Below are 14,009 nucleotides of genomic sequence, written 5' to 3'. Positions count from 1 at the left end.
TTTGCCCGATGTGCCAATGAACGCCACAGTGCATGAGAGGGTGCACACTGGGGGGTCTGCAAACTTTGATGATCTAGTTATCATCCTAGATAATCCTGTGGGGGCGCAAGCAGAGGCGGAGATGTAAGTCCCCCAGAGGAAAGCAGCAGAGCCTCTATGAAGGGCTCCCATTCAGACAATTCTATCTTTCAGATCATCTCTGTAAACCAGTCTTCTGGAAGTAGCTTGATTAACTTGGAGGCCACACAAGGTTTTATAATCTCTGAAGCAATTAATGCCCTTAATAGGGTTTTATCTTCAATTCTCTTACTCCTAGAGAAGACCCTAGTGGGGTCAGACCATTTAGAATCATTATTAACCCTGATTCTTTTTGCCCTCATGCCTGGGGGTAGGAATCGTGATGAAGCCTCGCAGACGGAGTTTTCAAGTGTGACAGGAAATTTGATCTCCAAAAATCCAGCTAAGATCCAAGATGAAACATCAGAGACAGACTCCCCATGTGTGAATGGAAATTTGATAGACCAAAAAGCAATCCCCATGATTAAACCTGTAAGTATGGCCGAAACTAGCCCAGAGTGTCAAGACATAATCAAGCAGTGTGCCCCTTCAATATTTAAACCAAACATGGAACCAAAAACCAATATCACCCATAACGGTCTCATTAATGTTCTTAGGAACTAAAGGAGAGAATTCACCTTCACTCCTGTTGTGTAGGATAGCAAGGCTGTGCCAGGAGGAACTGCAGTGGGAAGCTCCGACCAAGTGTCACGTACCCCAGAGAGCCACGATCCACACATTTTGTTTGATACAAACCCAAGCCCCACTACGAAACTGGCAAAGACGGGGGAGGGTAAACCCAAAAGAAAGAAAAGTTCTGGTCTTGCCTTTCTTCAAGGCGCAGAATGGCAGCAAGGTTCAAAAACACTGCACTACCCAGTCTAGTCACTTCATGTATTATAGTGGACGTATTGCCCACCTCAAACGACCAGCTGCCACATGGCCACAAATTGAATACTGTTTAGACAGAAAGGCAATACAGTTTATACTGCAATACTTCAATGTTCAGTAACAGTTCTTTCACTGGTCTTTTGTGTACGTAGAAGATTCTTTATTCCTTAGATTATTTTGACAAGTAGGCACAACCAACGCGTTTCACCCAATAGAGGGCTTCTTCAGGGCTGTAAAATGAGCTTAGTTTTTAAATATGACACATTTGTTGGCACTTTTTGTTTCTCTTTCACAACTTTTCACGGCTGGTTGGTTTCCTTTTAAGTTATTGAGTCACCCAAATAACGCTGGAAATGCTCTCAAAGAAACCTGTAGATGGGGTAATACGTAACTTTTTTAAAACAAACAACATTGTATGTATTTACAGCCCTGAAGAAGCCCTCTCTAGGGCAAAACGTGTTGGCTGTACCTACTTGTCAAAAGAATCTAAGGAATAAAGAATCTTCTACGTACACAAAAAACCTGTGAAAGAACGGTTATTGAACAGTGAAGTATTACAGTTTAAATTGTATTGCCTCTCATCTTTCTGTCTATCTTGCCTTTCTTGTCTATTCTTTAAAGTGGCTTTTCTCCAATACTAAGGGGAGTAAGACAGTCCAGGCCCCATGCGAGAGCATGGCTAGTACAAAACAACGGAGAGTGTGACTACTCAAGAACCCATTTCTACCTGTCCCTTTGGAGGAGCAAATTATGCAATTAACATTTCCGCTCTGGAAGTAGACACACCTACACAGAATGATAGTGGCCAAGGACCAACCATTATGTTACAAACAAAAAGCATCCTGTTCTATCTAAAGGGAAAAAGAAATGTAAATGGAGATGTTGGTCTTCAAAAGGAGCAGTCGGGTGTCCCAACAGGGTAGTGAAATAAGCTCTGGAACCCCAGCGCCCACAGTGCATCGTTTGGATGTTGATCAGCTGGGAAATCTTGGAGTTGATTGTACAGGGAATGCAACTCTAGCATCCAACCTTAACCCATTGGCCCAACTTATGCAAGGCCAGGAGGAAATGAGGGAGATCCAACTGAAGGGAAAAATAATACCTTGGCAGCTAGAGCCACTAAAGCCAACAGAGAAAATAATGACTGCTGCCTGGAGTTTGTTGACCTCTTCCCGGACATCAGCTCAATAGCATTCCTGAATGGAGCAAGATTATTAGCCCTCTTCTATACTATTTCAGAACTAAGAGTGGTCTTGTCAGGCGATATGAAGACAGTGAAAACCCCTCTGAAGTGCTGGCCCTCGGGAGGGCTCACTGTATGGGGGTTGTGTAAGCTGGATTGTAGGATAGAGCAACTTGGGGCAGTTAAATTGTCCACTAAAGTTCAACATGTCAGAATTTTGCTTACTGGCCAAGAAGGTGGGGTGATTGACATTGTGAATGTTTATACTCCACCTGGGGGGTCCCCAGAGATTCAGGTGATCTGGGGGAATTTCGCAACTTGCATCAATAGCATTAGGGAGGTTGAGGCTATTTGCAAGTTAATTGGGGAGGGTAAAGGGGCAAAGTTTGTGTTATTGATTTGTGGAGATTTTAACACACAACTATCGGATGCTATTATCAACGATGAAGTCATATTGCAAAAACCATAGTTTAGGTATTCCTGAGTCAGCTATGAGCAATTTTAAATCCACCAAGAAGGGTTGTGTATTCTCTGAGCTTCTGATAAACTACCGTCTGCTTTTTATCAATCGTCATACCCCCTCAGATAACACTGTTAGGGCAACTTTTAACAATGGGAGTAGTTCAGCAATAATTGACTATATGTTAATTAATATGGAGGGTTGGGAATGTGTGCACAATATGACTGTTGTTGGGAGAGTGGAGAGTGATCATGATCCTGTGGTACTTTGCTTGGAATTATGCAAAAGGCAGGAATATTGTGTAAATAGCTCAGTGGAGAGAGGTTACAGACACATCATTGTTGCATCTAATAGTAGAAAGAGGAAAAGGTGGAGCAGGGAGAAATATTTACAAGAACACCCATGGTTAGAGAGTATATTAATTAAGTATGGTTCTGCAAATGACAAAGGAGCTGGAGGCCTTGTGGTCTAAGCCCATTGGCCCTGTAGCCGACTTGTTGAATGGTGGGAAGAGGAGCATATGGGTTTCCTAGTATGATGAGGAATGTCACAAAATGAAGGGAGCGATTTCATCTGCCTTAGCTAAACACCACCATGAACCACAAAGCAAATTGTTATTCCGAGAGTACAGGGCTGATTAAAAATGCCTTTTGAGAACTAAGAAACTGCAGCACCAATTGACTCTTTGGGAGGAGGCCTTACTGGAAAAAAACTCCAAAACATTCTAGGAATTGGTATTACGAGATGAGAAGGGGTCAGTGAACACTATAGAAACTCATATCGGGTCACCCGTCTGGATTAGCCACTTTAGTAATTTATACAGTGCTAACCCCACAGTCCCCCTCTCAGCCAGAGTGGACATCTGCTCTGGGCCCTGTATAATTGATATCTTAGTACCCGAGGTGGTGAGAGCCTTGACGAATGCAAAGAAACAAAGCCTCAGGTCCCGATATAGTGCCTATGAAATAAATGAAATACCAGCATTTGTAAAGCGCACAGCTACCTCCGGAGAGGTGTCCCGGCACTGGGGACCGTCAGGAAGATTAAGTGAGCTATTGCCCAGAGTCACATGGTGCTGAGCTAACCTGGCGCCGGCACTGGGGAACGACCTGTGAACCCCATGGTCCGGAGTCAGGCACCCTGGCCGCTGCGCCACACCTCTTCCCTATTGACATATCTCGGGAAGAGCTGCATCTATATACTAGAGTGTTTAATTTGGTGCTTGCTGGCAATGCTGTACCCACCTCATGGGGCTCAGCTATCATTGTGCTGATCCTTCAGAAAGGTAACCGATCTGGCCCATCCAATTATCGCCCAATCTACCTCTTGATGGCATAGGGAAAATTCTTGGCAAAGTCCTACTTAACCGCCTCCAGGAGTGGGTCGATGCTCACAACATTATGACGAAAGTGCAAGCTGGATTTAGGCCCTGCATTGAAACCATTGACCAGGCTCTCCGGTTATATATGATCTCCTATAAGTTTACAGTGGTGAGAAAGTCATCGCTGTACTTAATATTTGTATACCTGCAAGCATCTTTTGATTTAGTTGACAGAGCGAAGCTGTTGAGATCCCTGATAGACCTCAGAGTTGACCCCTCGTTAGTAATGGCCATCCAAGCCTTGCATACTAGTAATACAGCCAATGTACAGTATGGGTAGGGCGGGAAGAGCACTGTACCCTTTCCCAGTAGAAAAAGGTGTCCGACAAGGGTATATGCTGCCTCCTTGCTGTTTAGCCTTTTTTTAAATGATGCAGTGAATTATTTGATGAAAGAACCTATAGCTATCCCCACTGTAGCCGGAAAGCGGGTGCCAATATTATTATATGCGGTTGACGCGATACTGATGGCATGAACAGAAAATGCCGCCCAAAGGTTACTAACACGCCTTGGGGAGTATTGGAACAAGAAATAGTTGACCATCATTGGTAGCAAAACAAAGAATATGGTATTGAGACCCTCTCCCTGTTTTAAGCAAAAGCCTTTGGTTGAAGGCATACCCCTGGAAACTGTTAAGCAGTGTTAATATTTGAGAAGTTACTTCTCAGATTATTTGAGCTGGGGCAGTCAAATCAAGAAGGAGACGCTAGTTTTGAGACAATTGGCTGGAGCAGTTCTAAAGTTTAGGCATAAGGTTATTGCGAAAATTATCAGTGTTTTTGGCAAATATATAAGCAAAGGGAAGATGCGGCCTCACTGTATGTTGCAGAACTATGGGGGGTTGTGAACATTCACCCACTCCAGGTGGCTGAGAATAATTTCCTTCGAACTTTGTTGGGCTTGGGCCAGGGAGCCCTCTAGTGGCATTGTATGCCAAGCTCAATTTTACCCCTATATCAGAAATCATCACCCTCAGGCCAATTCTCAACTGGGTTAGACTAGTAAGAAATCCTAAGGCCGCAGTTTACTTAGAAACCCTAGAAGAAGTTACAGCCAGACGCACTTGCCGGAGCTATGCATGGCCATCCCATGTACAAAAAGTTTTAAATGAGCTACAGATGGTGTCCTTGTGGAAGCTCCTGGTAGAATTAAACACAATACTGCAGATTTGATCAAAAAAGAGTATCATGAAAATTTGCCGATAAAAAATATACCCGAAGCTGAAGCCAGGGTCTATCATGAGCAATTATTTCAGTAACATCTATGGTCTTCCGTGCCCAAAATATGTGGATGTGCTGTACCCTGAATTGAAGCTTACATTGTAACGAAAATTCTGATTGGGTATCCTCCCGACCAGAGATTTTCTTATACGTATACATATACTCAACAGTGGATACAACTGCTGTGGTTGTAGCTTCGGGGGTTTGAACAATCTAACCCATTTTATTCTGTTCTGCACAGAATATGTAGTTGCATGGTGGCTCCTCTTCCTTTTTAAATACTGTGGAGTTTGATGTGTTAAACCAGCAATGGTGTTATGTACTAAACCAGATGATATGTACGTGGTCTCCTCCATATCGTCATATTTTTTTTTGATAAATTTTTATTGAGTTTTTCAGCATGAGAGACAACATCAAGAATGATATACAGCAGTGCAGTAAACATGGCATCAATAGGTTCAATCCGGGATGTATCAGTGGGCAATTGTAAAGACCCCCTCTTCCTCCCCCATCCCCCGTCCCCGCCCCCTGCGCCCCCACCCTTCAAAACAGGCCCCCCAGCCATTTCCCCCATATCTTGCGGAATTTTTTGGGGCAGCCCCGTGCAGCGTATAACGCCCGCTCCTGGGCCGCACACCAATCCCATATCGTCATATTTATGGGTTAAATGGCCTTGCCTGAGAAAGTTGCCACCCACTCTAGGTATATGTTTAAGTAGACAGGCTCCGCAAACCTAGTTGTCTCATATAATGGAACACACTGCTATCTTTTGCTTTAATTACACAATACTACACCATTTCTATGAACTGCAATTTTTCTCCCCAAGTGGGTCGGCAGATTGTTTATACCTGGAAAGAAAATAACTCCCAAATGTTCTTATGTTTTTTCTTTTTTTTAACTGACAGTGATGCATACGTTTTTCCCTCATTTAGGATGTCGCCTCCGATGATAATGTGCACTTTTTGTTTCACTGCACTTGCACTTTATTGTACCCAAAAAATGTATATATGTTCTTTTTATGTTGTGTGCCTTTGATGGCAATGCGTATGTTTACATCTCATTGTATTTGCATTTTAATGCTTGAGATGAATTTGTTGATAGATTGCTGTGTACATGTTTTTGCTGAGTTTTTTTTATATTGCATGTTCTTAAAATATTGTAAGGCTGTTAGCTGAAACAATAAATAAATAAACTATTTTGGGATGCAATGTGAAGTCATGCATTTTTTTTCAATCTTGCCTTCTTGGCCGCTTCAAAAGCAGTAAGCAAAATAAAGTGGTAACCAAATTCCTCAATGTAACTTTTATTCTGGCCAAAAGGTCCATCACCACCATCTGGAAATCTGGCCCTCCCCAGAGTAAAAATCTGGCTCCACTCAATCCTAAAATGGGCTGAGACTAGAGGATTGCTCTGCACTGTAAGGGATTAGAGACCTAAGAAAATACCCCATAGCTTGACAATGGGATGAAAATATCCTACTCCTTCAAGTCAAAGTAAGTGATGACACTTAGCACCGCTGAATCTAATGCATCCACTTATTCACAACATATAGAATGGTTATCCACCTCATGTACACAGCTGCTGCCTGTTATGTATACCCCTCTGTGTGGGAACCTCCAGTGCTCCTGCACATATGCTTTATTATTGTACCTGTTTGACCTTCTGTTTCCGAACCTTGTTATTTTTTTTAGGTTAATTTGCGTTCTATATACGCTACTGTAGTTTGTCATCATCTGATACATTAGAATTTCTTGTATTTTTTACTGCTTATTCTCAAATATCTGTTGTGTCTATAATAATGTATGCATGTTATACTATACCACACTGTTAGCTCATGGGCCCAATTATTATACGCTCTACTATAGCCACTCACATTGACACTTACCATGCTGTCTGTTTTCTTAGTGTAATTTTATGCAAAAAGCTAATGGAGATGATTTTAGAAGAGCTGGTATATCAAAACACGCAGGCGAAGGAAATAATGAGTGGGTGGAAGGAATTGCAAAACATTATAAAACGCTGGAAGGGATAAAAAGAGGGGAATAAAGAAAGGATCAAACTAATATGAATGAACTGAGGGCCCCTAGTAATACCTCAGCAATCTTAAACACTCTCACGAACTTTCACTCCTATAACTCGACTGAAGAAATACTAGGAGCTGCTGATACCATAAGGAGATCGGGGGTTGATGTAATGCGGCAGATGAAAAAAAAAAGAAACTAAAACATAACAGAACTAACAAAGGTACTGAATGGATTTATAACTTCAGGCAAGGCTATAGCAGAGAACCCTAGGGAGAGTGGAATACACTGAACATGAGTCTCATGATCACTGTGACAAAAATAAGTACAGGTAGATATATACAAGCAGTGTCATATTAGGAAAGAAGGGAAAGTACCTGTGAATCAAACTGGAATTGTGGTGCTGCTGCAATAAATCTGGATAAATATGGCAGCACAGAAGATGTAGGCTCCCTAACAAAGGCTTCATTCGAATGTCATGAAATATTGCAGAGGACAGTCAGCAGGCACCGGATAGGATTGGACACTGAATTAGTAAATAATCAAATAACTATAATTGCAAGCAAGAAACATGGAAAGTGGAAAAAGGAGAAGGCAATGAGATTAGTGCAAAAAATAAAAATTATGTGTGTCCATCAAGTGGAATAATATCCTTGATTTTAGAGCTACTAGTAGTAGGAAAAGAGTCTTGAATCATAACAGATTCCTATATTAATATCTGGCTTAACTGGTGGAAATATTCCAGCTCAACCCGTATGATAGAAGGTATCATAGTTGTCAATCCGTGTAGTACACCAGCTGCTAATTTGAGTAGTATGCATGGTCTCTTTACTACTGCTTGAAGAAATTTAAGAAAAACACTCCTGCTTTCGCATCCTTCTGTTAGGGAATTTAAATGCAAGGATACCACCTGTGAACTACGAAGGCCCTCTGTATAAAAACTACGAAGAACAGTGGCATTCAGATCCAGCGCCTAAATAAAGTGAAACCCAATAAAAGTGGAAAAGAACTAGGTAGAATGTTCAAAAGTTATACCTCATAGTGATAAATAGGTGTCTTCCATCATTTATGTACATAGATGGTCAAACAAATTCACTGATAGACTGTGCTGTAATTCCACCCCAATATTTAAATGTATTAACTAATCTAAGGATAGGTAATCAGTTTGTTGAAGACCTCATAAAGCTGTTAAGAGAAAATAAATAGGAAGAAGGAAAGGGGAATCATATCAAGGAACATATAGCAAAACAACCGGAAATGTACTGATTAAGTACTGATTAAGCAAATTTGTGAATCATTTCAATTGAAGAAGGTACAGAGAGATCACCCTTTAAAGAAATATAGAAAACCATGCATGAAAAGATTGAGACACTTGAAGTAGGAAAATAAAGAAAATCTATGGAGGAAATAGAAACACAGCACAGCTTCCTAAGACCTAGCACAGCTCTGAAAGAGACAGCAAATTTCCTAGAGATTTCACATACATAAAAGAATCCAAACACCGCCCCAACAACCCTTAACTTCTTTAAACTCGCCTGTGCTTTCAAGGATCGCCCTCCTGTAAGGCTCGAGAGAGCCCCTATATATTAAGAACTATCCCTGCCCAGCCAATGCGACACAAAAGAACTCCGGCAGAGAATGAGGAAGTAGTGTGCACCCACGCAGTAGACAATGCCAGAAGTGCGTGACACTTGAAGTCACAACAACACCACCATTGGCCCAAGTAGGGAGGCAAAGACTGGTGCTAGCGACCCTCATCCAAGATGAGGGCAGCACTGAGCTCCTGCAGCAGCCAACATGCCCTTTCAAATGAATCTACAGCCCACCCTCCTCTCACAGGCTCCTGATGCAACCTAGCAATCTCAAAGACGCCTGCTGTCTTCCGTGCCGAGGCACAATACGCCCCTGCACACAAAGTCAGGTGCTGTTCCCTTTTTTCTTTTTAACACAAACTTTATTGCATTTTATCAAAGTATGGTACATCCTCCATAGTTTAATCTGAGGGCAAGAAATTACACATCAGAAGAAAAAGCATTGGAAAAAGATTCAGTCTGATGGCACATGCAGGGAGCATGACACACAGTGCATTACAAGAGAAGCAAACACTTTGAACAGTACCCTCCCCCTAACAAACTGACTGCGTCACTTAATGAGGAGGTCATGTGTATGTGGCGACATGTATAAAGTGTCTAAAACTCTACAAGGACTGTGTATGGGGAGGCGGACATGCTGATATATCCACTGTAGGGAAGAGGGACAGATCCCTCTTGCCCCAAGTGTCATGGTCACAAACTTGATATCTACAGCATCATTTGCAGAGAAAAATGGGGAAAAGAAATGGCCGGGGGGGCTATAACAGGATGTCACGCTCCAAAACGTCTAACGGAAGGAAGTGCGTTTAGCCTCCCCGTCTGGTGCCTTCTCTTGCACTTTAAATTCCTCCACTAGGGCGTTCCATTCAAGCAAAATGGGTTTTCTGCGAAGACCTCTATACTCCCCCTATCGAAGAGCTAAGCTTTCGACGGGCCCCCAGTGTGCCACTTCTTCATGCAATTGATCCACCAGTGGAGCCTTAGGGATCCCCAGTGTCTCGTTATGAGCCTCTTCGACAGCAGCAATGCCAAGGCGGCAAAACGTATGATTGCCTTGGAGCCCCTGGGCCGGGGGTGTAGACCCAGAAGACATTGAGCTGGTGTATTCCATTGATCTAAGCAGGTTGGTTCCAACAGTCCTGTTGAATTACCTGCCCAATCGATGGACGGGAGGGGGCAAGTCCACAACATATGTAGGAGGTCAGATTCTAAAGCTTTCCAACGGGGACACGTGGAAGAGGCAGTAGAGAACATTGTGTTAATTCTCTGTGGTGTTAGATACGCTCTATGCACTAATGAGAATTGGATGAACTTGAATCTCGAATTACGTGAGGAGTCAGGCGTTGTTCCCAAATATCTGACAGACACATCATGCCCATTGTCTTCACACTGGCACCTTCTTGCTCCCTGTATTCTCTCACATGCACCTGTAGCCCTCCTGTGCTCTCAGTGTTCAGTGGCACTGGCCTACTTGACTGTCCTCTCACAGGAACTTTAGCTGCTCGCCCACCTCCCCTGTCCTCTCATGTGCACTAGGAGGTACCCTATCCTATCAGAGCCACCTGAAGCCCCTCCGCTGTCTCAAGAGCACCTCCAGCTCTCTTGTCCTCTCACAGATATCTGCAGGCCCCTGCTCTCTCTTGGACGCCTGTAGCTCCTTTGTCCACTCCCCTGCATTGTCATGTCCCTTGTCCTCGCACCGACCCCTGCAGGCCCCCGGCTTTCTCAATGGCATATGCAGTCCCCTGATTCTCTCACATACAGGGGTAGACTTCCTGCTGCCTCGTGGGCACCTGCAGCTGCATCGTCCTCTCACAGACACCGGCAGCCCCCCCCCCCCCCCGTTTTATATGGATCTGCTGCTCTGTTATCTTCTCACATGCACCAGAATGTCCTATGTCCTCTCAGACATCTGGAAGCCCCCTGCCGTCTCATGGACACCTGCAGCTTCATTGTCCTCTCAAACACACCAGGGGATGCACTGTCCTCCCACAGACACATGCAGGCCCCCTGCTGTCGCGTGGGTGCTCACAGCCCCCTTGTCCCTTTATGAACCAGGGGGCCCTTGTGCTGTCACAGACACCTGCTGTCACATGGGCACCTGCCACTCCCTTGCCCTCTCACATGCACCAAGATGTCTATAGTGCTCTCACAGACACATGCAGACCCCTGCCACCCTAGCACAGAGGTACTCAAAGTACAGCCCGGGGGGCGCATGTGGCCCGCCTGACCTTTACATGCGGCCCCCTAGGCAGCAACAGCACTGGGCTGCTGTTTACTCGACTCAGCACTATCATGAAGAACATTTTTAAATATACAGCAAAAACTTATTTAAAGGTTATATGCAGTTAGAGAACTACAGTAACTAGGGGCTTAACTTTAGGAACACCATCATTTTTAAAGACAGAAAATGTGTAAACATATGATAGTCTTTTCAAATTTAAAAAGAGTATATTTAATTGAACTGTGGAGCTATTTCACCTTAGTATATCAAATTATAGCAGTACATTCAGAAGTATTTTTCTTAAAGTGATGTTTTTCAAACATGAATTTAGAAAAGTTCATGCTGCCCCTCCCCGCCCTGACAACAATGCTTTAGTGATTACATCCAAGCACAGGAGATGGTTTTGACCAGCAGGCATCCTCGTGTATTTCAAGTTCCTCTTATGTGATAATAAAGGAAAAGGAGGGAAATTAAAATAAAACAATTGCCCAGGCTCACACAATTTGGTCAAGTGGAGAAGCGGGGATTCAACCCAGGTTTTCTGGTTTCACATTGCGCAATTTCATTCAGCCACTAAATATACATGCTTTGCTTCCCCTCCACCGACTTTACACCCCCGCTGGAATCAGTTCCACCCTTGGTCACACCAAGGAGCAAACTTTGCGGGCCCCCAGGAAAATGTCTGCGAGTACGTACGTACCCCATGCCCTAGCACTAGCGCCTAAAGGTCCCAGGCTGACAGTGGGTGGGCTCTAGGCACAGGTGGCTGATGGATGGAGGAAGGGGAGGGGTCTCCACGACCAGAGAGACTCTTACCTCGAAAGGACAGGGACACCTGCCTGTCATGTCGCCCGGGCAGGTTAGCGACCTTCTTCAGACTAACGCTCAGTGCCATGGTTCCTAGGATCCCAGCACCGTCATGCGACGGTCCCTCTGTGCCGTACTCCTGTAGCCCCTGCCGGCGGACAGCGACGTAGTTGTTCCTCCGTACTTCCTATGGGTGGATAAATCCTGCGGTGTACGCGCTGCACTGCACTTTTACGTGTACTGCATCCTATGTGTTTGCTCGAACCATGCCTGCTCGCTCCCTCGTGCACCAGGCATAGGACTCCTCAGTGCCTGACGTCCCCAGCCGTGCCCGTCTCCTTCCCAGTCTGCCGGCCGCACCTGCCCAGCCGGTTCTGTGCTCCACCCTCCCAGGTACAGGCCTGGGGCTGTCAGCGACGGGCCCTGCCTCCAGGAAGGATATTTATTTCCCTCTCTTGCGCTGCCATCTGAGGGGAATCCCTCTCTCCTTACACTACCCCCTGAAGAGATGGGTCGGTCTCCTTACACTACCCCCTGAAGGGATGGGTCGGTTTCCTTACAATACCCCCTGAAGGGATGGGTCGGTCTCCTAACACTACCCCCTGAAGGGATGGGTCGGTCTCCTAACACCACCCCCTGAAGGGATGGGTCGGTCTGCTAACACTACCCCTTGAAGGGATGGGTCGGTCTCCTTACACTACCCCCTGAAGGGATGGGTCGGTCTCCTTACACTACCCCTGAAGGGATGGGTCGGTCTGCTAACACTACCCCCTGAAGAGATGGGTCGGTCTCGTTACACTACCCCCTAAAGAGACGGGTCGGTCTCGTTACACTACCCCCTAAAGAGACGGGTCGGTCTCATTACACTACCCCCTGAAGGGATGGGTCGGTCTCCTTACACTACTCCTAAAGAGATGGGTCGGTCTCCTTACACTACCCCCTGAAGGGATGGGTCGGTCTCCTAACACTACCCCCTGAAGGGATGGGTCGGTCTCCTTACACTACCCCTGAAGGGATGGGTCGGTCTGCGAACACTACCCCTGAAGGGATGGGTCGGTCTCCTTACACTACCCCCTGAAGGGATGGGTCGGTCTCCTAACACTACCCCTGAAGGGATGGGTCGGTCTCCTTACACTACCCCTGAAGGGATGGGTCGGTCTCCTTACACTACCCCTGAAGGGATGGGTCGGTCTGCTAACACTACCCCTTGAAGGGATGGGTCGGTCTCCTTACACTACCCCCTGAAGGGATGGGTCGGTCTCCTTACACTACCCCTGAAGGGATGGGTCGGTCTGCTAACACTACCCCCTGAAGAGATGGGTCGGTCTCGTTACACTACCCCCTAAAGAGACGGGTCGGTCTCGTTACACTACCCCCTAAAGAGACCGGTCGGTCTCATTACACTACCCCCTGAAGGGATGGGTCGGTCTCCTTACACTACCACCTAAAGAGATGGGTCGGTCTCCTTACACTACTCCTAAAGAGATGGGTCGGTCTCCTTACACTACCCCCTGAAGGGATGGGTCGGTCTCCTAACACTACCCCCTGAAGGGATGGGTCGGTCTCCTAACACTACCCCCTGAAGGGATGGGTCGGTCTCCTTACACTACCCCTGAAGGGATGGGTCGGTCTGCTAACACTACCCCTGAAGGGATGGGTCGGTCTCCTTACACTACCATCTAAAGAGATGGGTCGGTCTCCTTACACTACTCCTAAAGAGATGGGTCGGTCTCCTTACACTACCCCCTGAAGGGATGGGTCGGTCTCCTAACACTACCCCCTGAAGGGATGGGTCGGTCTCCTTACACTACCCCTGAAGGGATGGGTCGGTCTGCTTACACTACCCCTGAAGGGATGGGTCGGTCTCCTAACACTACCCCCTGAAGAGATGGGTCGGTCTGCTAACACTACCCCCTGAAGAGATGGGTCGGTCTCGTTACACTACCCCCTAAAGAGACGGGTCGGTCTCGTTACACTACCCCCTGAAGGGATGGGTCGGTCTCCTTACACTACCCCCTGAAGGGATGGGTCGGTCTCCTAACACTACCCCCTGAAGGGATGGGTCGGTCTCCTTACACTACCCCTGAAGGGATGGGTCGGTCTGCTAACACTACCCCTGAAGGGATGGGTCGGTCTCCTTACACTACCCCCTGAAGGGATGGGTCGGTCTCCT

At 45.8% G+C, this 14,009-nt stretch overlaps 1 protein-coding gene across 1 annotated transcript in view; it reads right to left on the bottom strand.

Annotated features, from left to right (window-relative positions):
• The window catches only part of LOC146812054 (fer-1-like protein 4), a 1,053,957-nt gene extending 1,041,772 nt beyond the window's left edge, over positions 1-12,185 (bottom strand). Inside the window, exon 1 of the mRNA XM_085619061.1 lies at positions 11,846-12,185. Coding sequence (XP_085475187.1) covers positions 11,846-11,924 — 79 coding nt within the window. The 5' untranslated portion in view covers positions 11,925-12,185. The remainder of the gene's footprint in view (positions 1-11,845) is intronic.
• Positions 12,186-14,009: the final 1,824 nt, after the last annotated feature.

The sequence above is a fragment of the Triturus cristatus genome, chromosome 7 (assembly GCF_964204655.1).
Source record: "Triturus cristatus chromosome 7, aTriCri1.1, whole genome shotgun sequence".
Classification (NCBI taxonomy): domain Eukaryota; kingdom Metazoa; phylum Chordata; class Amphibia; order Caudata; family Salamandridae; genus Triturus; species Triturus cristatus.
The sequence above is the reverse complement of the archived record's forward strand: the minus strand, read 5'-3'. Positions and strand labels throughout refer to the sequence as shown.